The sequence below is a fragment of the Anser brachyrhynchus genome (assembly GCF_964034855.1).
Source record: "Anser brachyrhynchus genome assembly, chromosome: 5".
NCBI classification, from domain to species: domain Eukaryota; kingdom Metazoa; phylum Chordata; class Aves; order Anseriformes; family Anatidae; genus Anser; species Anser brachyrhynchus.
In genome coordinates, this window is record NC_137699.1 from 28,372,745 (window position 1) to 28,400,605 (window position 27,861).

Here is a 27,861-nt window from a genome sequence, read left to right on the forward strand (position 1 = left end):
TTTTCATACACAGCAGATTGAGTCCATTATCTCCGGAAAAAAAAGAGTCTGCACACTGCTTTTCTTTGCTGTATCTCATTCCTGACCTCTGCTGCTTTTTTTACTATTCTAGTCCTGCCTTATAATAGGAAATGGAAAGCCCAAAGATTTTTCTTCACATCTGACATTCATTCATCCTCCTTGTTTCTTTTTTTTTCCCTGTTAGATTAACAGCAGGGAGAAAGAAACAGTAAAAACACCACGCTCCATATTTTTTATACTCAAAAGCCTGATTCTGTTCTTAGTCTTACTTTCTCCTTGTGTACCCATATTCACTCCACTGACCTTATTCTGGATCCTTACCAACTTAAATGGGAAGTAGGGTGATATATTTAAAGAGTATTTATTTTAAACACTATATTACGGATTAAGACAAACAAGTCTCATGCTCATCTGCCCATTTCCCAGCCCTGGAGACTTGTGTACATTCCTGAGCTTATCATTCAAGCCCAGCTATTTGAAAAGTGACCACAGATTTAGAATGACTCAAGTTTTACCAGTCTGGGACATCTCCGTCCTGATTTTGAGATGGCTCCAGTTGAAAGCATGACAGCTGTGCACCCCTGGGGCTGGAAGTATTTCAAGTTGGAAGCCTTAAAATTAAGCCAGCTCAAATCAGAGACTTTTAAAAATCATTTGGCCTTGGTATCTGAGTCGGCAAGTCCCTGCTGAGAGGTGATGGATACAGGCAGCTCCTGGTGCAAGCTGAATGAAAGCCATTAGAATTAAACCTTTGGTGCCATAAGGCTGCTGAATCACACAGCCCAGGATACACCTGTCCCTGCTGATGCCAGGAGAGTGCAGCTATAACGAATGCAGGACGGCTCCATCTTCTGTCATCTCAGAGGCACCTTTTCTTATGGTGCACTTTATTTTGCAAGGTCGGGAGTATTCTCATTTCATGATTTTTTTCCTCTTTGGTGTGAGAGCTCCTAAGGTTTGGGAAAAATATGCCTTGAAAGGCTGGAACAGATTGGACTGACTGAGAAGCTTCCTGCAGATGTATAAATCTATATTCTAAAGACCATCTAAAACAGTAGCTGAATTATCTGACAATTAATAGGACCCTGGTTCAGCAAAACAGCTAATCTTGCCTTCAGCTTCTTGCTGTACAAATGTCCTATTTTACTCCAATTAAGTATATGCTCAATGTGCTGCATTGTTCATTTAATATAATATGCTGCAGTGATTTAAAAAATAGCTGTGACACTGTAAAATCAATCTGTCGTGGGTAGTCAGTGTAGGGTGAGGATAATGTGATCATAGCTATGGCATCATGCCCAAGCAGTGAGCAGCAGACCTGCTTGCCTGGATGCTCTCTATTGTAATTGAGTTTGTGGTTAGTGGAGTCCTGGGGTGATACTCAAATATATTATTGCTGTGTGCTCATCCCAGAAAAACGGATAAGAACTGCCATGCTTCAAGGCAAAAAATAATCACCACAGAATTAATTGAATGTCTTCTTTCCTCTGTGGGTAAATTCTTCTATAATTATCCTTTAAGAGATCTCTTGCATCTGTTCCTGAACGCTGATGAGACACAGGACATCAGGTCCCTGTTTTGATCTTGCTGGAGTCTGCCAAGTTCCTCGTAGGTAGCGTGTGAGAGTAACGTTCAGTCTCAAGGCATGAAGATGTCTCATTCCTTCAGGGCTGGGGAGAACACTGTAAGGCACAAAGACTCTGGGAGTGGAGACTTTCTTCGGCAGAAAATCTGCCCAGGTTTGGTGATTTCTTCTCTTCCAGCCACCTTTGGAAGCGGTTCAGCAACATCTGGGGAGGATGGGAAAGTCAGGACTCTCTGTTTGGAGCAGTTACCTTTGTAATCCCAGCAATAGGGCTCTCATTCATGGTTTTAAAAAGGACTAGAATGAAAAGCATGCAAGAGCCAAAGGCCCCAGACTGAAACGATTCATGGAATTAAATGTTCCAGGCTTTGTTTGCTTGCTGGTTTGTGTTTGTTGTTTGAAATAAGAGCTACTGGGCTCAGTTCAGCTGCTGGGTTATCGGAGTGATTAATCTGTAACATCACAAAGTGAAGACTTCTTTTCCAAAAAACGAAGGGCTTTCACTACAATTGCTGATTTGGACATGCTCCTTGGGCAGTGAGCTGAACAAAAATATTCACATCAGGGTTTGTTTTTGACATCGTGCTTGAACAGTTTTGTCTTTTTTTCAAGGGCACCACCATTTCTGGCAGCTGCACAGAGATGAGTGTCTGGGATCTGCCCTTCTCTGCTGATGTTGTCCATGCAAAAAAGCGCCTCTCTCTGTCGTGTCCACCTGCTCCCGTTGTCTTTTTTTTTTCTCCAGCGCAGCTCTCTGTGGAGGGAGCGAGGGCTGTACCTGAAAGGAACAGATGTCCTAATGGAGCCACTAAAACCAGGCACCACAGGTACTCCTTTCACTGCTGTCTGATTCCGTTTGTGGTTACAAGAGGTGCACAGTGCTCTTTTTCTACTGATCCCTGTGAAGTGCTTGGATCTTTATACTGTAATTGCTGCTTCTCAGTGGAGGCTGGCTGCTGTGAAGGATCACAGCACTGCTTGCTGGATGCGCGCATCCCCAGAGAATTGGGCTGATCAAAGGGGAACCACTAAACTACTGAATTTGGCTCCATAGCTGGTCACTGCGAAACAAATCTGCTTCACAGGACATAAGCCTAAATGTAGCTCAGATTTCTGAGTAACAGGGTACGTTCCAGTTTTTCCATGCTTTTAGCAGGAAAAAGCTGCAGTAGAGACCTGAGGATTATCTGTCAGATACTGTCTCCTTTGTGCAATGCACCTAAAGGCCTGCTGATGCAAAATTTGCCATTCCTTCATCTACCTCAGCAACCCAGGAGATGTGTGGCGAGAGTGGCAAGGCCTGCTAAATGCAACATTGCTATTGGGACAAGCTTAGCACCTCAGCACACAGAACCTCAAGGCAAGACAGTAAAAAAGGGTTGCTGGTAGGGCACAGGTGAAAGGCAGGATGAAGTTGGGTTTGCTTCATGGAGAGTAAATTGGGTTTAGCATGTACTGGTAAAGCTGACAACAACTCCCCATGGATTGTTATGCTGCTGCTTTGCTGGTTCACAGCCTTCTCATGTAACAGAAATTTAACAGGGAAATGTAAAAAGCCTAAAGACTTGAATGACTCCTGCTGTCCCTTTAACCAGAAAAAAGCTAAATGAAGTAGGAAGCTGATCTTGGAGGGCAATCTGCTTAGATGAGTACAATCTAAAAGTGGAATAATCCCCAAGGTCTCTCATTTTGCTTGCTGTCATTTGGGCAGAAAGCAAATGCATCTGAATTTTTCAAAGCTGTAATGTGCAGGTGGGTCTGTGCTTCTGCCTGTGATAGCGAAGGTGGCTATTCTGCTGTTCTGTAAAAAGGGTGGGAGGTACAGATGCTCTCTTTCAAAGACTCTACATTGGTGCTGAACATTTCTGAAATGGTTTTGGGGACGGTGGGTAACTGAATCCTTTCTCACAGCAGCATGACTGGAGAGGTAGGAAATGGAGAGAGACCTTCTGACTGTCCCGAGAGATAAGCTTCTTTTGCATGGGTGTAAATGTGTGTGGTCAGACAGGTCCTCACTAATACCTGAGGAGGATTCATTGTAATTGGTTTTAATCCTTCCTGAGCAGGAGGAAAAAGGTTAATTGCCTGGAGAGAGGCACCTACCTGGTCCACGGACTGTTCAGAGCAAGGGGGAGGGAGAATTAAGCAGAATGAGAAGATGGGCTAATTTTTCACAGGTCTGTTCTTGGTCTGTTTATTATAGCCAGTGATAACAATTAGGTTGAGCAGTTTGTAGGAACAACCGAAGGATGTTTTCTTTCCCCTCTACCCCATCCCTATAGCAAATGCATCTGGGAGTCTCAACTGAGGTGTCTTTTCTAAAGCTCTACTAAAGTACGTATGGAAAATAAAGTATTTTTAACCAGGGCTTCCTTGTGAGATCCTTCCAATTCCCTTTTTGAGATGAAGGAAACATCGAAGAGTTGGAAGTAAATGTCCATCTCCTTTGGGGAGGTAGTAATGGATAGAATACTTCATTGGTGGTTCCTTTGTATGCTGTTATTGAGCAGCCTCTTGGGATCTGAGTGCCAGGAAAGCATGAGCTGGGCTATAATCACTTTCCAGTCTCAGGAGCACATGGGTTGCTTTTAAGAATGTGTTAGGCATCAAGTAGATATTACCAAGGAATAAGAATATGTTAGGCTAATTAGATACTAGTCAGCAAGCATAAGGTGGAAAACTACTCTATGAATTACTGCTGTGAGTCAGAGTTGTTGCTGTGTTCTCATCCAGTGTACTCGCGTAAGATGTTTTCCTCTCACAGAGGTAGGGGAACACTGCTAATTTTAAAGCAATAATTGATAGTTGGAAAACAGTAATGAAACTGCAGAATGAAATCAGTATCAGCAGGCTGATGCTGTTTTAGAAATTAATGATCTGAAATGTTCCAGAATGCCAAACTGTTGTCTGAAGTTACTCACAGAAGTCTGTCTTGGGCTTCAGGAAGATTTTATTTTGTTTATTTATTATTATTTTTTTTGTGGATTCTTTTTCCAGGAAGGAAATATTTTGCCATTATCATTTGGATTCTGGAGCCTTGCAGAATTACTTAACTGCTGAGTATTTATTTGGATATGAACTGATAAGGATTTCATCCTGCACCCTTCGAATCAGGTTTTGCTCCTTTTGGTTTGCTCATTAGCAAGCTAATCACCATTCCCGTTTTTATTGTAATTGGTGTGTTTGATGTTAGAGCACGCTGGTTCTATGAGACTTCATTTGTTGTTGCTGTTATGCGTCATCTTTCTGTAACAGTCTTGCTCCAGTGTTGCCAGCTTAAAGGACTGTCTTAAATTAATGTGGTGAGTCTCAGTCTTATAAAGTAATCATCTCTCAGCTTTATTAATCCCTTATTATGAGTTCCAGGGGCAGCTAAAGGCTTAGACTAGAGCAGAGCCCTGCTGTGCTATGCTGGGCACATAATTCTGTCGGTTTCTTTCAGTGCTTACTGTGTTTACAGTCTAAATACGTAAAACCAAAAATGAGAAGGAAAACAGATACCCTATCATTACAGAACTTGGCCAAGGTCACGAAGCAGCGGTGTTTGCACTCTGCAGAGTGTCCCGATTCCCCAGTGACCAATACCCTGCTCAGACATATGGGAGCTGTGAAGCTGCCTACTGTGTTGCTGCTTGAGAACTTTGATAGTAAACTGGTGTATAAGAACACTTCTCTGGATATACAATACTGACTTTTTCAAGTCACGTGGAGAAGATGATGCATGATTAATTTCCAGTAGATTTAAATGTTTATATGAGAAGTCAAGGGGGGAACAGCTGTGACTCCACTGAGAGTTGTGATGCAAAGAACTTGAAGGAAAGACGACAGGGTGTCTTAGTTTTGCTTACAAATCTAAACAAGCTGGCTGATAAGATTTGTTTGTCTTGCTCAATGTTCCCAAACAATTCTCTGGTTTAATACAGGTACTCTGTTTTTGTAGAAGATGGGAAGGAAGGCTGTCAGTTTGGAGGTAAAGGGGAAGATCTGCTCCATTTGTGGGAGAAAAAAACGTCATCAAGGCAACGTTACTTCTTCCACGACCTCTGGTATCAAAGTTGGGGCTCCTGCTTTTTTTTTTTTCTTTTAACAAGTAGTAAATAGAATTCCATAACAGACGAATGGAATGGCAATAGAATTCCTATAGTCATGCCCTCCTCTTTCCACTGAAACCAATCCACAGCAACAGCCATCCTTTCCCTTTAGCCAACTTTTCTCAATCGTGACTTCCATTTTTCAGGTCAACTTCTAAAGGCAATCTCCACCAGGAGGAGCTCTTTCTCCATCTTCTCTCTCCCCTCCCAGTTCAGCTAGCTGTTCACTAAACCCTGAGTAGCTTTTGTATGTGCTGCTTACTCTCTGTGCAGCTTCCTAACCCCCCTGGACTTTGGGCAGATGAGCACCTTTCAGGGTATGAGCAAACCACTGATTCTAGCGAATCTGTTCGATGCTGTGGTTGTTGGGCATTTCACGGCAATTGCATTCTTGTTATGCACTATTTCTTGCTATGTTTTTTACACTTGCTACTTTGGAAAAATAGCTGAAGTGTTATTTTGAAGCTTCACCGTAACAGATGCTTATTAATACAGACAAAAAAACGGACATGCGGTTCTTAGTGCACAGGACTTCAGTAAATGTCCCAGATAGTATTAGTCCATTTTTTTTATTCAGTTAGGTTATGTTCTACAACGTAAGATTACGTACACAGACAGTGTATCTAAAATACAAACTTCCATGCTTTCTAGCATAAGCCAGAGTGAGCTGGAAAGCTCACCCTACGGACATTAGTGAAGTCATATAAGTCTCATGTTTGATGACTAATTCTCCCTTTTACATTCACATTACAGAAAAATAGCTCCTTCAAAGTCAGCAGGCACTTCTCACAGAGAAGTTTATTTGTTTATTAACCAATTAGCATGTGCGTAGCACCCTTCTTGCTGAAGGTTCTCAAGTTTTGTAGCTGCTTTATATGCAGACTGTAGGAATTTCTAGTTAAAACATGGAAGAAGTTCTACTGTAATAACTGATAAGCCAGTTTTTAAAGGCAGGAGTATAACGACCAGCCGGCCAGGACGCGATTCCCGCCCGCCCTCTCGCTTCCCGCCCGCCCCCCAAGAACTACAACTCCCGGCACGCCCCGCGCGCCGCCTGCCTTCACGGGTGCGGGCGATTGGCGGGAGCGGAGCCAATGGCGGGCGGGCGCCTTGCCCGGGGGCTGCGCCTCAGCGCGGCGGCGGCGGCGGGGGCGCTTTGAAAAAGTGGGGCCGGGTGAGGCGGGGGGGGGGGGCACGGCCGGGGCTGGGCTATGGGCGCTGTGGCGGGGCGGTGAGTGGTGGGGAAGGGCACAAAAATAGGGATAAATGCAAATAGCTGTGGGTTAAGGCAGGAAGGGTTGGTAGAGATAATCTTATCTGCTGCATGCGTTAGTTTTAAGGCTTTTCTGAGCTGCTCGGGGGCTCTTTAAGCGGGAATCTCAAAGCAATAAATAAAGCTTAGTAAGCCAAAGTGCTCGTAGCTTTCTTCCAGTACTGTTTCTTTTTTTGCCATGCGTAGAACAAAATAATGTTTCCATTGTAGTTTTGGTCTTCATATCATTAGCTTTGGCCTCTGGTTTCTGTCATGTTATTGGTTAAATCAAAGAGCTCTCTTTTTATCAGTGTGCTTTTCATAAGCTTACCTAGGTTATCAGGTGCTTTGAATAATTTGAATCTCGCACACTAACGTGTGTTTCCAGAGCTTTGGTCTGTCTGGTGTCTCCTTTTTGCATCCCTCCTCTTTCAGCGCCTGTGATGAGCGCTCGCTCTCTCCCCAGAACGGAGTGTTGTGCTTCAGCAGTTGGTGTCCCAGGTCTAAGTGCTCACTGCCGTTACCATACTACTCCTGTTAAGCCATTCAAAGATAACCTTATTTCTTCTCAATGCAAAATAGCACGAGGAGCTCCTGTTGCTACCCTGAGGCTCGTCGCTGAGTAATTTCCAGCTTGCTTCTCTCCCAGAAACCAATATCATATAGGCATTGCTGATTCTTCTGTTCGTATTGGCATGGCCTCATACACAGTCAAATATGAGGAGATGTAATTTAACACAGCTATTTTCTGAGCAGTAATATAATGCGGCATAGGCCTTCTATATTTATACACACCTTCCTTCCTATTCTTTAGCAAGGGGAGAGCATAATTGTCTGCATTGTCACGTTCCAAGCAGTTTTCAAAAACTTGGTTGTTTTACCCTGCAGACTGGGGAGGATGGCTGCAAAGAAACTGAGAAGAGCAAAGCTGCCTCAAGAGCTGTGTGAAAGGCTGAGTCGCTATCAGATCACTACCTGTCAGGTGAAAGGGTTGTTTTATGGTTTGGGATTTATTTATTTATTTTAAACCTAATTAACATGGAGCTTTACTTTCTACGGGTATTTCAGTCTCCATCTAGCTGCTGCCTTGTAAAAATGTAGCGTTAAAATGGTAAATGGCTAAGATGTTTAATCTTGTATGTACTATCTTTTAAAACAACAGGAGGTGCTTTATTTTAGCAGAGGTGTACAGCTACTACTTGAATGGAGTAAGACATCCATTTATGAGCTCTCCACGGAAAAACACATATGCTACATTATCTAGTGTATGTGAATATATTGTAAAATTATGCTATCAGTTTTGGGTTGATTCACTGATAAATTCTGAAGTTGTTACGAATGTTAGTCTAAAGAGAGCAAAGAGGCCTTATACATTTCAGTAGTGCTCATGATAAATACGGAGTCTAGCTCTAGGACTGCTATCTAGAAAATGCAATGTAGTCTGAATGTTTTTCAGGTAGTGAATACTTCTGTGGGCAGAAAAGTGTTATGTTGCAACTTCGTTGCACGGTTCTTGAATTTTTAATCCCTGATGCTGTGTGCTTTAAAATATGAATACAGTTTCTTTTGGTACAGCCTGACTGGCATCAGGAAAAAGTAGGAGAGGTGTAGCAAAGTACTGCATAACACAGCACAAGTGGCAAGTCTGGCCTTTGAAATTTATTCTAGTAGTGTATAAATTGTATCAGTGTAGTTCCTAGCCTCAATCGGCGTTACAGTCTCTGAACTGTTTTGTCTTCTTTCAGGACTTTTTGTGTCTTTCGCTCTTGGAGCTAATGAAGGTGACAGGACAGAGCTACAGAAATGTGCAAAAACTTCTTTGTCAAGTCAGCCTCGCTTGTGCTCCCAAAATGCAGACAGTAAGTTTGTGTTGATTCTATTTTTAATTCTTTGCCTGGGGAAAAAGCTAAACGATGTCACATACCTTTGTATCTGGGAATGGGGTGATCTCGGTTTGTGATGTCTGTTTGACTGCACGAGGTAGTACTTTAATATTTAGATCTGTGGAGGACTTTAGTTTGATACAGATAACTGTTAATAATCATCAATAAATTGGAGATAGATGGAAGCGTTAAGTAGATTTCTAGCATTTGCCTTTGCCTGTCACTTACATATCGCTATTCAGTCAAATTTTTAGATTAAAATATATCTTTGCTGAGAAGCTTGGCAGACACTGAAATTTATCATATGGCAATTGCCAAGAACTGTTAAGACATGATAGATGACCAGATAAGTAAGTGCATACAATACAGCACTGCACTTCAAGAAACAGAGATGTTAGCTGTTTTTAATGAGTGTGAATTGAATCTTTGCAAATGCTGGATTTCAAATGGACTTCAGGTCGGAGTGACTGAGGTAACATCATGATTGATGTAGCAAGGTTTGACGAGATCTTTGCCTTAAAAGTAGGTAAAAGGAATTATAAATAAAGGGAAAATACTGTCCAAATATGACACTGGAAGCCCTGGTAACAGAACTTCAGAATAGGCCAAGAAATACAGAAAAACTCCTTTAATTTATGGGGTAAATCTGATGCCCGTGTTTCTCTCAAGGTTAGAGAAATCAGGTTTACTCAAGCAATTAGTCATGCTAGGTTACAGCAGTATGCCATGACAGGGCTTCAGGAGTCTTTTGTTGGGCCAGGAGCCTGAAACCTCTGGGAACTCTTAATTGCAACTGGAGCAACAACTTTTACATCTTGGATTGTTCCTTTTAAAATCAAATGTCTGATGTTCAGTGATTGAGGAATGTGTTAGTTTTAGCAGAGGTCTGCAAGGTGCAAGGAGGACTTGTTTCTTTCAGAAGCATCTTTTGGAGCTTCCAGATCAGCACTTCCATTTTCTTATTTCTTCTTTGAATTTGATTCGGTCTCCCAAATGAAAATAATTCTTATGAACTAAGTTCTGATCTTGGACCAGTTCTAGTTAGCAGAGGAATTAGGAATTCAACTCTTTTCAGTTCTGTACCTGTCTTCTTGACTTGTCTTCCTCTCAAAACTGGAAAGGAGAAGTCAAGACTTGTTCAAAGACTTGGGAATCTTTAGCAAACCTTTCCTTGAACCCAGGTAGTTTCAAACTGGTAATGAATTTGGCCAGGGAATTCTTGGTTTTAGGTTTCACTGTGAATATTCTTCATTTGGTCACTAATAACACAGTATTTCCTTATGTAAAAGCTGGAGTTTTATGGATTGAAAGCAAGCCTCATTGAATGGGAACGGAGAAAACTTTTGAAACGTCATTATAAAAACCTTATTTAATATTGTGGTGAGAGAGACACAGTGAACTTTGAAATTTATTCTATGAGCTATAAATGGGATATAAATGCAAGGAAGGGTGATGAGAAAAGAGGGGACTATAACTGAAGGTGGGAATTGTTTACTTATTGGCAAGCGTTAAGTCAGTCTAGGTTAATGAAAGCAAATGTGACAAGTTTTCTATTTCAACAATAAAAGCACTTTTCAATCTTGTGTGTTTTTTTTCCTCCTGTTGTAGGCTTATGAAATGAAAGTAAGGAGGTCTGTCAATCCCTCTTCAGCCTTTTTATCCACCACACTGCATAGTTTGGATGAAGTCTTGCATGGTGGTGTGCCCTGTGGATCCCTCACAGAGGTAATTTTTTTTTCAGTGTATTTTACTGTAGGTAGTTTACTGTAGGTAGTTGCCACACCTACAAGTCTTACAGGCTTGACCGCCTTGTGTCAGGTTCATTAAACACAAAACGAACCAAAAATTTGGATTAGAAGTGTGGGCTTTTTAATTGATAAAGGCTATGCTTTGGTATATTTCTGCAGCCTGTTAAGTAAGAAAACAACAACAACAAAAAAAAGTAGATTTGGTGACCTATTTCACTATAAAAAATGAGTGAAAGTTTGCTCAGAAAAAAGAGGAGATTGTTGCATGGATTTTATGGAGAAAGGTGGAGTGTGGTTTAGCGGTCAGAGCACAAGGTGCTGGATTGGGAGTCGGTCTTGATTTTAATAAGTACTCACTCTGACTTTAGCAAGTCATGGGTTTTCAGGAAGGCATGCTGAGCAACTAGGGCAGAAGTATGAAGAGTATAGGCATGAAAATTACTTTACAGAGCTTTTATATAAAAGTGTAACTAATCTTTACAACAAATAAGTAATGCATTCTTTTCAGAAAAGACGCTGCAATTAAGGCTTGCATTATATGTACATACATTATAATACTACAAATAGCATATGTATAGCTATTAACAGTCACTCTCTGGCCTTTGAATGCAATACTACTTTTTTTTTTTTTCTTGGAGTTTTCCTTTCAGAATAAGGGAGCGCTGCATCTTCTTGTACTTTAAATCTCTTTTGCCTTGCAGAAAGTGATAGTAAGTTGTGCAGCTTCTGTTGTCTGGACAGACAGGATTTGTATAGATGCTTATAGGAGTCACTGAGTATTATAAAACTAGAAAGGCACAATCTATGGCTTAGGAAGTCTCTGAGCCACAAATGGAGATTGAGAAATATGTGCATTGGAGGGAGTATCAATGTGTGTGTGCCCTCTTCTTAAGTTATTTCATAGCCATCTGGTTTAGGCCCTTCTTAGAGAAAGAATCGAGAGCTAGATGGACATTGTTTTTATGCAATGTGGCCATAATTGCCTTCTTACAGTAAAGTTCTGAACTAATCTGTGCACTTGAAATGAGTGGAAAATTCATATTATATGTGTCTCATGCTCTGAATTCAGACAGATTGAAAACATTTAATCCTCAGACACTTTTTAATCCTTACCAAATGTTTTTCTTTATCAAATTTCAACTTGCAAATTGCCACAGTAGAGGAGTAGAAGTGAGAAGTTAGCAAAATGAGGAAAATATATATTTTTTTCCAGGGTCTGTAGTCAAAATAGCTTGTAGTCAATAGGTTTTAATCTCAGATAGAAATTGCTTATGAATCTAATAGAGACTTCAAGCATATTGGAATTTAAGCAGCACTGGGCTTAAACTGTAACAGTTCCTGCTCTAGTGGGAAATCTAAGCTTTTATGTAACAAGGGGATATTACTTTTTAAACGTTCTGAGTATTTATTTTTTATATGCTGTACAGGACTATATGTCATTCAAGTCTTCATAAAAACATCTAAAATTGTGTCCATGAATTTACATTGTGTCAGAATTCATATTTTCTTCATATTTAGGCTTAGCTTCGTTGCCAACTTACTGTGAGAAACCTATTGTGTTAGGATAGCCTTTGCACTTTAAATCTTTTGTTCTGAGAAAAACTTTCGTATGTTAGATTTTTTGTATTCTAACATGTTTTTGTTAAAAACGCAGAGACATTCCTAATCAAGTTATCTTGAATATATGATCTCACTAAGTGATCAAAATATCGAAGTCTTTACAAGGTATCTTGTGAATCAGACCAGAACTGTAAGCACAAAGTCTTTCCATGAGTAGCTTGGTCATGGTTGCAGTGTCACACCGGTTTAAACAGGAATGTGCATCAGTATTGTCAATCAGAAATATTTTAGAGACTTACGTGGACATCAGAAAGTAGAAGATGAACTTAGGAACAATGTCTTAATAAATAAATAAATTGCATTTTATTTTATTTTCTGGTGCCAAATCTGTAAAGTGATTAGGGAATGTATTACAAGCAAACATAAAGGCAAGGAACAAATGACTCTGCAGAACATTTTCTCACTTAATGTTGCTCCAGAGTCAGGCTTTATTAAAGGCATTTTTGCAAAAGTCATGAGATCTGAAGTAGTCTCAAAGTTGGCAGCAAGCGTTCTTTGATCGTTAGATGAAGTTTTAGTAGAATGCCATCAAGTGTCTGCTGCTGTTTCGATGCTGTACAGTAGCTTGTGAATGCTTTTCAGGTTATATTCTGTTTAGATTCAAGTGATTTTGGAGCTTAGTTGTTCTAATTTTCTCTTTTGTAACTTACTGGAGTGTAGCTGACCAGCAGATTGCTCTTTGGTAGTTTTGTTAATAGGCAGATGTTCCAAGTCTGAGAGAAGTTCTCTTGAAAAGTGTGTTGTGTGTAACACTTCCTGACTGGTGGGGCTAAATTGTCGTCTTCCTGTTACTTTACCCAGCAGTGAGGGTGGTTGGAAACTTGGAATTTGAATGCATGAGCCACAGGGTCGAGTTCTGCTGGTATCTTCTACAGCCAAAGCCGCTTGCTTTTTGAGTGCCAGAGGGATTTGATTTGCCTTTCACTGTCTCGGACTGTTTTTCCCCAAACCTCTATTAGGCTTTAAGTTGGAAATTAAATCGTAACTGAAACTTTGTGGTCAGATGTCAGAACTTTTGGCCAACTCCTCTGAGGAAAAATTAAAGTAATGATTTTGTGAATATTGAAGAGTTTAATCCCTGGGTAGCTGATGAAGAATTAGCTCCTTGTGACTTGATCCAAACCCGACAGAAGAGCCAGAGAAAATAATATATAGCTTATTGAAAAATAAAAGTATATTTTACTAGACAGAGGTAAATTAAAAACTGTTGTAGTCTTCACATTTCTGTCTGGTGGACTTTTGATTTTCAAAGCAAATTCAGTGTAAAGCAAACTGAGCAAGCTTTTTGCAGACGTTCATTTCAAATTGCATTACAGGCACTTAAGGTTTGTTTTTTTTTTTTTGAACTAAGATTGTATTGATCAAAACATTTACTGAAACAATGGTAACCATAATAAAATGTGATAGTTTGCTAAAATTGTTTGTTGTGGATTATTTTAAATTCCATGTAAATGCCCTTTAAAGGAATGCTGATAAAAAATAAATTGTTGTTTTGGGGAAGGGAAATTCTCTCTTCCTCCACTGAATTGCTTTCTTACACTAGCTAAGACAGCAACATTCCCTGTCTTTCTCTGATATGATGCATAAATTCTCAGACACAGCATCTCTGCTGAATTTACTCCTGCATCAGCCATTGAAATCAATGTTGAATAAATTCCAAGGCACCTCCCAGGCAGGGCTCAAACTACAAACGTTTTTATGAGCTCTCCTCACAGTTGTCCAAATATTTTAATTTAGCAACTGGATTGATGCCCTTCTCTCATTCATTTCTAATTTTAATTAGAAGCAGCTGGTGAGACTCCTTGGCTATTACAGTCTAAGAAACGTGTATTGTTTCTTCAAATTTTATGTATGCTTTGGGTTTATGTTAAAATGTGACAGCTATTGTTGGTACAGCATTTTGTAACTTAAGTATGATGGATGGAGGATGGATAATTGCATAAATATGACTAATTCCTGATCTGTAATCACTAAATGTAGTGTGTGCTTCTAATCATTTAAGTCATCTAATATTTTCCTTGTGTGGAAGCTTGAAGTGGATTGTCTGATAAGACTTGGTTTTCAGGCCTTGTTTAAAGACAAAAGTGATTACAGAGATTTTAACTAAAGAACATGACAGTAGCTAATGCAGTCCCTCAGTATTTCCCTGTAAATTTCCTGTTCCATGTCATGCTGCTGCTGTCTGAAGTGCAACCATAGCAATGTTATTGTATATTGAGGTGCAACAGTGTTTGCAGTTAAAAACCATTGTGCACTTTGGCTCAAAAATCAATTTGATTTTACCTGTGTCAGTTATAAGAATGTTTCTTTTTTTAAACTAAAACACAACCTCCAAAAAAAAAAACCCCAAACAGAACAAAAAAATGTTGTTATGGCAGTGCTATGTATTTTGAAGGGGGTATGCTTGATTTTGTAGTTTAATTTCCCTGGACAGGTTTATGTTTATGTTGCATTATTATTTAGTCCCTACTGGGGTTGGAATGAGAACAGTCTCCGTTTTTAGTGCCTAAATTCACTTCAACTTTCTATTAGCTGTCTTTTTCAGCTATCTTATTATTAAAAACATCATCATCTCCCTTCCCAGAAGCAGTGGCAGTTTGATACTCTATTTAAAACCTCTGTAGTACTAATGAACACATGATAATCTGAACACAGGGCCTTTGCCATCTCTAAAATCTGCTGTGGATAAAGAACAGCCTAGTGCCATCTCTAGCACAAAAAAAGTCTTGCTCTCAGAAACTGGGGATCTCATCAAGCAATGTGTTCTTTTGATCCTTGTGGTTTTGGTCTTGGATCAAAATCATACTGGAAGCATTTCACACAAATTGAGTATGTTCTTTTTGAATACTGCTTAACTGCAGTAAGCTTTTAGTAAGCACAGGTGAAAGCTTAAAATTGGTGTGCTGATCTGAATCAGTAAATGTTGTTCATGTTAAAATATGGTGATAGGGAATTAACACCACTGATGAAACACATGCTGCTTAGAAAGTAAATTTCACATAGTATGCCAAGCTAAAACTTACTTCCTACTACATTGTAGCATGAGGGTAGTCTCTGGGGAGGATGAAGTCTGTCTGCTGTATACATGTGGTTCATATTGCACATTCAGACTTCACAGGATTTAAACTATCATCCTTGTGATTTCCAGGTGAGACCTGATTGTAACCAAGGTAATGATAATTCCTGAGCAATGACTTACATCTGTGAACTCAATAGCTTTTGACTTCATTTGCAGCTTTAAAGGTCGTTTGATGTCATGTGAATGTCAACAGGGAATCTTTTAATTCTGCTCTATTTTAGAAGGTAGCATGGAGGAGGAGATGGAGGGTAACTGGCTGTGGCTCTGTTGGGGAGTAAGAGGAGGGGAAGAAAAGGGGACATCAAATATGAGATGTAGCAAAGTAGAAAGAGGAAGATAGAAAAGAAAGTATAAGCATAATGCTGCATCTGAAGAACAACTATTTATTCTTCAGTGGTGATGAGTTAGACTGCAAGGCACAGATCCAAAAGTAATTGCAGGTTGCTCTTCATGGGCTTCATATTCTATCTCTTTGTGGCTGTCTGCTTTGGTAACTAGAGGAGCAGAAGTTGAGGCATTCTGGCTGATGGGCCTCAGTTAAAAGTAGAATTAGTGTGAAACGAGTGTGACATCTCTTGCTCATGTTACTAATCTTTTTTTGTTATAGATAACAAGCCCACCAGGTTGTGGCAAAACTCAGTTTTGTATTCTGATGAGTGTGCTGGCTACGCTACCTGTAAGCATGGGAGGGCTGGACGGGGCTGTGGTATACATTGACACAGAGTCTGCATTCAGCGCGGAAAGGTAAGATGCAAAATTCTGACATTCACACTTTCAACTTCTGTGCTGCCTTTTATCTTGAAGCCTTCAATTATTTTCTGAGCAATAATCAAGCAATTATAACATAAATACCTATGGCAGCTATTAAGTATTCATCTGTTATATGCAGTTATTTCCAGATGATGAAATTCACCGAATCGAATGGTTTGCTCACCTTCCTAGCTTGCATGATGTTGTGTGTTCCAGTTGTGATATAGCAAGATGGGTAACGCTATCTAATTTAAAAATGGTCATAACAGTCCTATATTGAAATTTTTCTTTGCAGTTTAGTTTGTGAAGTAAGGAAGAAGGTTTTGAGGATGTAAAGGTGCAGCATTTTGTGTGCAAGGAACATGGAGGTTTTTCAGTGAACAGTAGGACTAACATAGGCTGTTTTCCTTCAGATTTCTGTCCTACTTCTGCTGCGTGGGGCCTCCTGCCCTTCCTCTGTACTTCTCATTTCCTTCTGCAGTAAGTTCACTTCTCCCCTACGTGCATAGCAAGCCATGCAGTACAATATTCCCTTCCCTCTCTAATATCTATGTTTTTTCTAACATCTCCTGCTTTACTCACACAACAGAAATTGCTCAGCTCTGTAGTGATCATATTTTCCAATTGCAGAATGGACAGGAGACACTTCCTGCATCTGGCTGAGAGTTAAGGATGTATGTGCATGTAGGTTACCACTGTTGCCTTGTTAACTGCTTAACTGTTGAAATCATTCTGTAGTGTTTCATTAGAGGTAGCACTAATTTGCTTAGCTACCAACTGTCCTGAACCACAAAGGAATTTCATGTTTTTGAGATGTCTATTCCTCTGTTACCGTTCTATAGAATTAGTGAGTTCTCAAGTTATTAGGGGGTCTGGAGGAGGATGACAAGAAGTACAATAGTCTCACCCTTGTTTGCGTAGAAAAACGGGCAGAAAAGACATCTAGAGATTTAAAGTGACATAGTAGTTATGCTTGTGGCTTGAATCTGGAGTATCTAAACACATGTATTTATGTTGTTTAATCATATAAATGTCATGGATGTTTAAATGCTTTGTTTAATCTATCATGGATGAGAAGGCAGGGCTTCTAACCCTACTTTTGTCAAGTTAATTTCACAAAAGTTTGAATTAGTTTGAACTGGAAGTGTAATAGAAAAAGAGAAGGAAAAAAGCTTCAAGCAATGGCTTTGCAAAAAGCAAATGATGTCCCCTTCTTGGATACAGCTTATTTTTGATTCTAGGTAATTGGAATGTAGATAGCAGAAAAGGGTGGGACCTAATGGGTGAGTTAAGACTTGCTGCTTAGAAATGAATGCTGAAGAAAAGGAGAAGAGGTGAACGTGGAAATGAAGCTGTTGAAAATAGAGCAAGATGAAAGGAAACATAGTAAAAAGCACATTATCACAAAGGATGAAAATATTTATTAAATTACATTGCTCAGCCCCAAATGATGGCTCAGTGTAACTTCAGTAGGCAAGCTGTATTTTATACTTCAAATGTGTTGTAATTTTGTGTTGATGGTGCCTTAAGGTTATATTTAATGGAGGAGCATGCCCTGGTCTTCACAGGTTGCTCAGTGCCGTTTGGGTGGGCTTTGTAGTCTGTTCTGGGGAGTGACGTCCTGACCCCAGCGTGACAAGTGCTTATGTGTATCACTAACTTGTTTCCAGGGGCTGCAGGTGGGCTCCTGGCAGTTTGTTGGGCAGAGGTGTGTACAGGTTCATGGGACTTTGCTTATGCTGCTGTTTGCTGCTTATATACGGAGAAACTTTTTGACCATGAGGTCAGTCAGTTATTGGAGAAGGTTGTCCTAAACATGTCAGGTAAGAGGGCATATATTCACTTCCCAGAAACTTATTTTAAAGGACTCAATGGAGACATTTATCTGACAATGTTTTTGTGTAAAACTCAAAAGTCTTCATCAGAAAGACCAGGAAGAATGTTGATATATCTGGTGCTTTTTAGGGCTGAGAGTCACTAAGTTGTAGCTGTTGTACTGGTTGTAATGCCTTGCTGTTTCTAGAAAGATACTGTATAAAATTGGCTAGTTTTATGTCATGCTAAAAGGCACTTTTTTTTTTTTTCTGGTCATTCTGCCTGGAAGGTCTTAGTTCAGGGCAGGGAGCTTTCTGCTTCCACAAGCTTTCGTAGGCTATTACTTATTCTCTGTCATGACAGCTTAGCTCAATCTAATAGCAATGCTGAAAATAGTGACCAGAATTGAGGCTGGTCTTCTAAGATATGCTGCTGTTTTCTGTAATTTATATATATAGTTTTTCTTCTGTGGAATAAAAAGCTGTAACAGTGCAGACGGTGTCCACCATTCATTTTCAGAATGTGGATGCTGGGACAAGTAGGTGGAATGGCCATACTAATTCTTGAAATTAAAATTGTTGTTGTCAGTTTTGTTAGGAATTCAGTTCAACTCTAGCTAGCCAATTAACTGAAAACATACCAAACTTGTTTAGAAATTCTGAAAATAATGCATTCTGTTTACTGTCTAGCTATATTTATTGCTTGTGGAAAAACATGAGATGCAAATTTCTGTGAACTAATGCTGAGAACAGTGAGGGATTTCCACCTTATGGGCCTCTGCCTTGGTTGCAGAGAACACGTTCTGTGCAGTTTTTGGGTTTATGACAAATGGGATTTAGATCTTAACTCAGAACCTGCATGTACTGTATAAATAATACCGTGATCTTAGTAAGATTGTGGTGTGTCATTTGAAGTCAATTTGTGTAATGGTCTTCTTTGTCATATGTATGCCTATTAATTAACTGTGCAAATGTAAAGACAAGATCCTGTCCGTGGAAGTTGCTCAGGACAAGCTTTGATGTAGTAAGTAATGTATCGAATGGATGAGATTGAGGCTATTGCGTCGGAACTGCTTATTCAGAATAGCTAGATGAAAATACAACAGTATGCTTGAATGTTAAAGCTAAAGAAAAATGATTTAAGAGTTTTCTAAAACGGCTTTTAACGTTCTGGGTTTTAATGAAAGGGGCTCAAATAAACAGCATCAAGCTAACCGGTAAGTTGTGTGTCCAGGTATTATCCACCAGATGTCGTTCTTCTCAAGCACATGAGCCGGGGGATATGGATGCTTAAAATAGAGACAATTAAGTACTTTCCATGTCTGTTCTCAAAAATAAAATCTCCACGGGGGTGGGAGAGGGAAATGTACAGTGCTCAGATTGTAACTATGAGTTTCTAAAATTAAATTATTGGACTCATTTTTAAGGACCTAGATAAAACTGCCTTGTGTTCACAGGCACAGAACTTCTTTCCACTGACTTCAGGAGAATTACGAGGCATTCAGCATTTCTAAAATGTATGCCTTTGTCCTTGATTTTATGTATATGGGTCAATTTAAAGTGTTTACCTTTCATCAGTAAACTGTTTAATTTTACATTGATGTGAGTTTTTTCTTTTTAAAGCATAGTTTCTGAAAATAAAAGTATTTGATAACAAATGATAAATGTTCGACTTCTGACTTCTTTTGTGTTATCACCAGTTGTCTGATACACTTCCTTAGTCAACCATGGTAGTAAACAGTTGTATGCTTAATAATTGTAATTCAGCGTTTTGAAGGGTCATGAATTTACTAAAAAGGTAATGGAAAATATTTAGTCATGAAATCACACATTAAATCTGTCAGTGAAGCTGCCATTTAAACTGTTTAGTTGCATCATTTTATCATATGTTAGTTGTACCTGGGCTATCTGAATGGATGGATGTTGTGGCCACAAGGCCAGGCTGGATGGGCTTTGGGCAACCTGGTCTAGTGGGAGGTGTTCCTGCCCATGGCAGGGGGGCTGGAACTGGGTGATCCTCAAGGTATCTTCCAACTCGAATCATTCTGTGATTCTGTTGTAGCTGCCTGGCAGCTGGAACAGGCAGCCTCAGTTGCTTTGTGACACAATGCTGATATTTTTTGTTATGTTCTGAAAGTACATTTTCTTAAGATTTTATAAGCTCTTGTATCAAAGCGGTAACCAGCACAATGAGAATGGCTTCAGCGTAGAAGTCTCTAATCCAGATGACCTTGTTCTTGTTTTTAAAGATAGATTCTGTGAAAAGATTTTTACTTTGGCAGGTATACCTGCCATATATGTACTGCTTGCGTAAGTGTTTGCTGGTGAATTGGGGTTCTCTGCAGTCTGACTTCCATGCTGGATGGATCCTGTAATGGGTCTTCTGTTTGTTATCATCTTGTTGAATTTCTGTGTTGATACAGGAACTGATTTCTGATTTCAGTGCAAGGTAAAGGTGGAAGGGGAGATGGTTTGGTTTGGAGAGTACATTTGTTTAAATGAAACTAATACTTATATATAAATAATTAAAGTGATAGAATACTTAGCAGTTGACATGAACATCTTATGCAAAATTGAAAGAACTTTAAGTACTGTAACTGAAGAACATTCAGTACTGTAAACTTTCCAGTTTTCTTTTGCTGGAGATGTGCTGTCTTTTTGTGTATGGGCATATTATGTCTTTCCCAAGCCTACCATTGGCACTGGCTAGCATCACTGGGAATACAATCTAAATGTTCTGACTTCCAGTATTTCAGTCTGACTACTAAAGTGTGCTTCTCCTTTGAAAAAGACTTCTATTATTATATCGTATCTACTTATCATTCAGAGGTTTGCTTTGTTTGTTCTGTGAATATTTGATGTGTTATTACCCCACATTATTCCTTTTTCATTGTAATGTCTTTTGTTTTTTTTGATAGGTTGGTTGAGATAGCAGGAAACAGATTTCCTGCTTATTTTGACTCCGATGAAAAGCTGTTTTGCATGACCCGTAGCATTCATCTGTATCGAGAGCTGACCTGTGACAGTGTACTGAAGAGGTATTCTTTCCCAGAACTTAAAAGGAGAAAAAACAAAAACATAATTCAGCTAGATTGTCTATGATATTTTATATCAAAGTTTTATGAAGAGTAATTCATTTCTTTGAAGATTTTTATGTTGGTAACAGCATGGTTCCCAACGAAGTAGAATTTCTACAGTAAGACTGGCATTGCTTTTTTTCACTTAATAGTTCTTGACTAATCTACTTGATGTGTTATGGTTTGGGGTAGACAATTTCTCTATAATCTGATCACTATAAGCCTTTAAAGGGGAGTATTTGTGTGACAGGTCTTGTCTTGGTTTGCGGAGAGACCATAGTGTAAGAGTTATATATGTCATGAAACAGAAAGGAGATATTGCTCCTCCAGAGTGCTCTTTGCTTCCAGGAAGACTGGGACCCCTCCAGCAGTGGGAGGGAAGAATTGTTTCAGAGTCATCAGCCTGAAGCTGTTATTGACAATATTGATATGTTGTACTTTATGTTAATTTGTGAACACACAAAATCTACATCTAAAATATACATCTTCTTGTATATTTTAAATTAGTGGAAGAATTCTTCTAAAACTTTTTATCTACTGCAGCTTTGTCAGAGAAGAGCAGCTATTAGCGTATTATTGATATGATAGGTTTGGCATACCATCTTTGGAGCTGTATGGAAGGAGCTCTGACTTCCTGCGTATATAGACACTAAGGATTTTGATGTTGACAGTAGGATGCTGCTACTGTAAGCAAAGGCACAGTCTCAATGTCTGCTTAATTTGCTGTCTGTGCCATTCAGGGTTTGCGCAGTGCAATGTTGCTAACTAGTCTTCCAAACCTTTCTTCTGGAGGGGTCTGCCTTGGGTTGTGTGGCCTGTTGGAGCCTGAGATTACTTTCCAGTTCTCTTTAATGCATTCAGGTATTAGTGGGGGTGGGCTATAAGGGAGAAAGAGGGGCTGACTTTCAGCTTATTGAGGTAAACCTTTTATTTAAACAATTTCAGGATTATAAAACAGTTGTATAAATAGTTATAAGTGACTTCTTGGTTTTTGCTTTTTTTAGGATTAAGTCTTTGGAAGAAGAAATTATTTCAAAGAAGGTTAAACTCATAATAATTGACTCTGTTGCTTCAGTTGTCAGAAAGGAGTTTGACACACAACTCCAAGGCAATCTGGCAGAGAGAAGTAACTTTTTGGCTAGAGGAGCATCGCTATTGAAGTATTTGGCAGAGGAGTTCTCAATACCAGTAAGTTCTTCTTCCTTTCTTAAATTTCTGCTTTACAGAATCAAGTAAGAAAATCCAAGAAGAATGAAAATGACTAGAAGATGAAAAAACAGGTAAAAAAAAAAAAAACTGATCAGAAATATTCAAGCAGGTGTCATCTGGAAAACAGTTGGAGAATAGGAAAAAGTAACTGTTCCACTTGGTGTTTTTTATGGTGTTTTTTCTTCATATTTATTCTGGACTTCAAATGAGGATTTACAGGATTGTCTTTCCAGCTGTTTTTCAGTGCTTTGTTGTTCAGGTTTCTTAAATATCATGTTTTATTTTGCCCATAAAATACAACAGAAGAAGTGCAGGGACCGAGTGAAACTGATCAAAAAGTGCATTAGAAGATGTAAGCTCCATGAATGTGGGTGAATGGGGGGTTTCCTTCATGTTGTGATCAATGATGGGGTGTCAGAAGATATCATTGAGACTCAGCTGTAGGAAATATTTCATAGTATGAGTACAGTACTAATCACTCAAGCGAAAGAAACTGTGGCAAGAACTCCAGTCAAACTGGTCAGATCTTGCTTCTGAGGTCATGGTGGCTATCATACCTGAAACGTACACGCTGGAGATGTTGAACTAACTGACTTAGCTGAACAGGAATAGATTTCCTTCTGCCAGGTAATTTATAAAGATCCTTTATGGGGAAAATTAAACCCTGCATGTATGCCTTTAAAGTTCTGGTACAAAAGATAGTGTCCTAGTTAGTGCACCCAGTAACATTTGTAGTGCCTAAAAAAGTCAGGAAAGAATTGTGTGAGTAAGAATGTACACTTCTGTATTTTAGGAAAATATGATGTGATCCTTTGAAAAAGGAGATGGGTTTTATGGGAAGATACTGTTCTCTCGATTTTCTTCTACTTTAGACACCCCTGCCCTCTTCACCTTCTGTCTTCATTAAAGTGGTGAAGTTGAGCTGGATTGGAGCCTCTGACAGCTCAGGCTGCTCTTCTGCTTACAGACAGAGACTGCTATTTACAGAGGTTTTAGAGTTGGGCAGTATTAAGTAGTATGCAATTATGATTCTATTTCATCCTACATAAGAAGAAAACAAAGGTTGAATGTTTAAAGGTTTCCATTATGTTAAAGCTAATGTGTTTGCTTAAGGCATTTGTGATGGCTGGTGTGCTGCTTGTTTTCTTGTTTCTCATTATGTTTTTCTCATTACCTCTTTGGTAAGGAGTTTTTGAAATTTTGGCCAAGAATATGTGCTCCTGGCCACAACTGTCTTTTTGAATTTGTCCATGAGGTGACTTACCTTTAAATAAAATTTTTAAAGATCTGCGCAATATTCTAGAAAGGCCTTGGCTAGAGATTGGGGTTCCCACGAGCACAGATCCCTAGGTAATTTTGTGTATGTGTAAGGAGCAAAATCCAGCAGCTGTGTGTTATGCATCTGCAAGTGTTGATACATACATAGAGATAAGTCTGCTATTGCATACCTTGCGTTAACCTCTGGTATTTGAGGTTAGAGAGTATCTGAAGTTCTTATTGTAAATAACTGTGTTGGAAGTTTTTTCAGATGTTCTTCCTTTTGTATCTGTAGTCTTCTACATACTTGGGATTAAAACATTAGTAAGGTTGCAAAGTGATTTAGATCATTAATAAACTGGACACTGAAAATATATGTTTCATGGCAGGGCTAGTGCAACTAAATATGGAATTGGACAACAAATAGGGGGCCTTATTTGGAGACTTTGAAAAAGATGTGGGGTTAATGACTGATAGGGCTTGAACTGGAAGTAAACCTTTTTAGCTGGTGAAAAACTGAGCAGGTGAACCAGGGAATTGGAATTAGGCTCTGGAGGCTACGCTTGAAAATGAATGGGAGTAGGGGACAGGAATTTCAATGACTAAGACTAAGATGCTTATTTTGTTTAGCTTAGCTAAGGAAATGTTAAGGATTTTTTTCATTCATCAATATGTGCCTACTTGAAGAAGAGGCATTTGACAGAAAAGCATCCTTCTTTTCAGCTGACAAAGGTATAGTACAGTTCTGCGGTTGGAGCCTGAATTAAGCAAGTTCAGACTTCAAATAAGGGGTGTGTTCTTAATGGAGTAATTTATAATTGGAATAAGTTACTAAACTTAAGTAGATTCTTGTCACTAAGTATTTTTAAAGGGGCTTCCCCCCATTCCCTAAAAAGGAAATGTATTCAAATAGGATTAAATTTGGGAAAACCTCTACTACTATGTTATGCTGGAGTTCAAGTAAGTTTAATGTTGTTCTTTCTCCTGGCATTGTAAACTACCTAGCTATGAATAATTGTGTGTTCATGTTGTCTGGATATTGAGTTGGGCTTGCAAAAGTGACTAACGTTCATAGCTTCTACTGAATTCAAAAGGAGCTATGTTTCAAACCCAAGGAGCTCTATATGGTATGAAGTATTCAGGGAGGGGGGGGGAAACAGATCTCAGCTGCCTCCAAACTGATGGTCATCACTCAGTAATCTCTCTGCACCTTTGCTTTTGCATTGTGAAATGGGAATAACAGCTGTTTGGTTGTGAGGTGCTAAAGTTAAGCTCGTTACCTTTCAGAAAGCACACATACTGTGTTCTTGAGCAATATATAGATGTCCATTGGAAAGTAGGACTTCCCATCTCCGCTGTAAAAAAAAAAAAAAAAATTAATTGTGTGTAGTAATTGAAACTCTAATCCACCTTTTGAGATGATAAAAAATGTTAAACGTATTCACTGAATGTCACCATTTTAGCCGCTGAATGAAACAAAATGAAACTTGTGATCATAAATTTTTGCTTGACTTAATGGTTTTTGAATCTTTTTAATGTATCAGCAACATAGGTTGTTTCTTGAGAAATGAGATATATGATGCCTGATTTCCCCTTTTGATCCATACTTCATCCTAACTTGGCAGTAAACCTGGTTCTATCCCAGGTTCTTTAAGTGATGCCAGGGCAATAGGCAACACAAGGTTTTGATCACTTCCAGACGATTGCTGACAGGCCACCTGGCAGCTGTACTGCTGACTGAATGGCTACGGAAGCTTTTTCCACCATGGGAATTATGTGGCAGTGTCCCTTTTCACCCTTCCTTGCATACAGCTGTGATGAAGAAGTACTTTTCTTTTGGGTTTGGTTGAAATGAGCCAGTCAGCCCCAAAATGATTCTTAGAAACTGAGAAAGACAGTTTGACTGTAAGTCAAACAGAAAGCCCCGTAGTTTTGAAATTCAGTGAAGATGTAAACCTGCATGAAACATCTGTTTGTTTTAGAACAAGTTGTACTTGTGAGTGTTTAGAATCTGAATGTTCTCTGTTATAAAGTCTATTGATACTGTCTACCAGATTACGTATTTAAGCAGCACTCCTCAGTCCTGTATGTTTCTTGTCTATTTTCCAGAGACCCTTAGTATTCTTAAAAGGAATAGAAAGCAAAATACATTTTGGATAGTCTTTCTCCTCTTCTTCCATAGTCATAGGAAGCTATTTATTAGTACTAAGTGCTATTCAGTAAAAGTAGTTCAATGTTCATTCTGGTTGAAAGAGAAGTGTTGCTGAATCCATTTCAGTAAAGAGCTAAAAACTGAATACCAATATGACTAGAGTTGTTCTGGAGATTTAACTGTTCAGTGTATAAAAATTGGTATTTATAGAATCTGGTCTTCTAGTTGTTAGTAGTTGATAAAATGTTTGAAGCTGGCTAGACATCTCTGTGGAAAAGCACTCTAAAAGTGCCACTTGCAAAACCAAACTGCTTTAACTGTTCTTTTAAATATCGAATTGAGACTGAAGGTGGAACTTGCTTTGTAAATCCAGGAGGCTAATCAAATTACAACGCTGGCTGTCCTTCGTACTTTTGTCTGGGTTGTGACCTTAGATTTGTGAAGAGAAACATTTATGATAAACATCCTGGCTATTGTTTCTAGCAGCAAATGTATCATAGTATCTATCTTTCCTTTTTTATGCTGTTTTTGAAAATATGAATAGAAAACTCTCCTAATAGAAGCCTCTCCTCCTAAGCTCTTCTGTGATTTTATAGTGCAAATAAAAGACAAACTTTGACTATTCTGTGATGCTTTTAATTGCTGTGCTAAGCTAACAGTAGTCAAGAAGCCCATAATTTCCACAGGTAATATTTTTTTCCCTTTGTGACATGCTTTAGTTTAAAAACTACAAAAAAAAATCCCTTTATCGATTTTAATAATATGACAGCATGTAAAGCTGTTGTTATCAATTTCTTTTCACATTCTCACTTCTCACATTTGTCATTTCAGTGCTTCCTGCTTGTTTATGCATTCTGCTCTGTAAACTTTATACCCAAGGTTTTAATTTGCTTTGGAAAGTCAAATGTTTAGTGACATTTATGTTTGTTTTTTAGGTTGTGTGAGTTTTTCTTATCAAAATCAATTTAAATGCACAAACTGCTTGACATATGCAGTGCCTTTCTGCTGTCTTTGGTTAAGCGTGTTTAATTGTTTCATTTCAGCTTCCTGGAGTGAAGTTTCTTAAGGTTTAGAATGCTTCTGTTGGTAAAGAAAGAACATTCAAACTAGTAATTTTCTTTCTTTACGTGCAAGTATTTCCATTGGGCATCATCCTTGGTTCTCTTTTACTTTGTGGTTGCTGCTTGTCAGCTCCTCTGCACCTTTATCACTGTTCTGATATCTGAAAATACTAGTTTATGGAGATAAAACAAACAAACAAACAAAAAAAAACAGAATGGAAGATTTCTGAAGAAAACTGTGTAATGCCAATTACTGTTGAACTGGTAATAAAATATGTAGAAAGTTTGGAAATATTACAGAACTGATTTGTTACAGTATGTAACAACGCTGTATGCTGATTTCTCCAAAACTATGGAGATACATTAGACTGCCAGTTTCATTTGTCTGTAGCTGGACCATAATCTGGTGAAATACAAACTTTGTTTTTTCTGTAGCAAAGTATAAAAACAAAAACCTAAAAACTATTTTCCATATCATCCTGCCAGTGTTATAGAAATAGTAATTGAATTATCTTTGCAAGTTGTTTAAACCTAGAATAAGCAAAATTTTTCTCTCCTTTGGAAGCTTAGAGCACCGGTTCCATTTTGAAGCTTTCTAAAAGGAAATATTTTAAGTGTTACACCACATCGAAACATGTGTTTCTTTAATGAGGAGCTAACCTTATCAGGAGGAAAGCTTTCTGGAACTGAGTTGCCAGAATTTTACTAGCCATATTTAGGCCAGATGTGGTTCAAACAGTTTCCCCTGGTAAGATTTCAGTTGAAAGTATGGATCCTTTTCTGTTGAGCTGCTGCTGTGCATGTAGAGTGCCTTGATGCTCAACTTCAAGCATAATTTCTGTTTGTGTGTATGTGTGAACCTGAATAATTCCCAACTGCTAACGGAAAAATCTTTGTATTGTTTCACAATTATGCTTAACTGCTGGTCACCGCATTGCTAGTTAGTCCACCATCTGCATGCTGCAAAAGGTTGAGGTTTACCTGATAATAAAATCCTCTTTTCAGTGTGGGGCTGCTTTTTTTCCCCATTTTTATTTTATCTTTTATTTCTGTATAAATGGAAAAATAAATTTTCTAAAAAGGCCTTGGTGCCTTTTTTTTCCTCTCATGAAGCCTGGATATTTCTCTAGGGAGCAGCACAAAAGTAAAAAAAAGTTTGTGACTTTGATAAGAAGACTCAGAACAGTGCCGCTGAAATTACAGAATTTTATTAAATAATTCATCAGCTACTTGGAGAAACTGAGCTGGCCTTCCATGAACTC

General features: G+C 38.8%; 1 protein-coding gene across 7 annotated transcripts in view; it reads left to right on the plus strand.

Moving 5' to 3' along the window:
- Nucleotides 1–2,342: 2,342 nt before the first annotated feature.
- The window catches only part of RAD51B (RAD51 paralog B), a 383,679-nt gene continuing 358,160 nt past the window's right edge, over nt 2,343–27,861 (plus strand). For 2 of the 7 annotated variants that reach the window (XR_013952191.1, XR_013952192.1), the window contains exons 1-7: nt 2,353–2,433; nt 7,838–7,931; nt 8,695–8,808; nt 10,441–10,557; nt 15,887–16,023; nt 20,762–20,881; nt 21,925–22,108. Coding sequence is in view for 4 of the 7 variants with exons in the window: in XM_080595382.1 (XP_080451508.1) it covers nt 6,909–6,928; nt 7,838–7,931; nt 8,695–8,808; nt 10,441–10,557; nt 15,887–16,023; nt 20,762–20,881; nt 21,925–22,108 (786 nt within the window). In the remaining 3 variants the exon portion in view is untranslated. The other 5 variants (XM_080595384.1, XR_013952190.1, XM_080595381.1 and 2 more) reach the window with 5 other exon arrangements.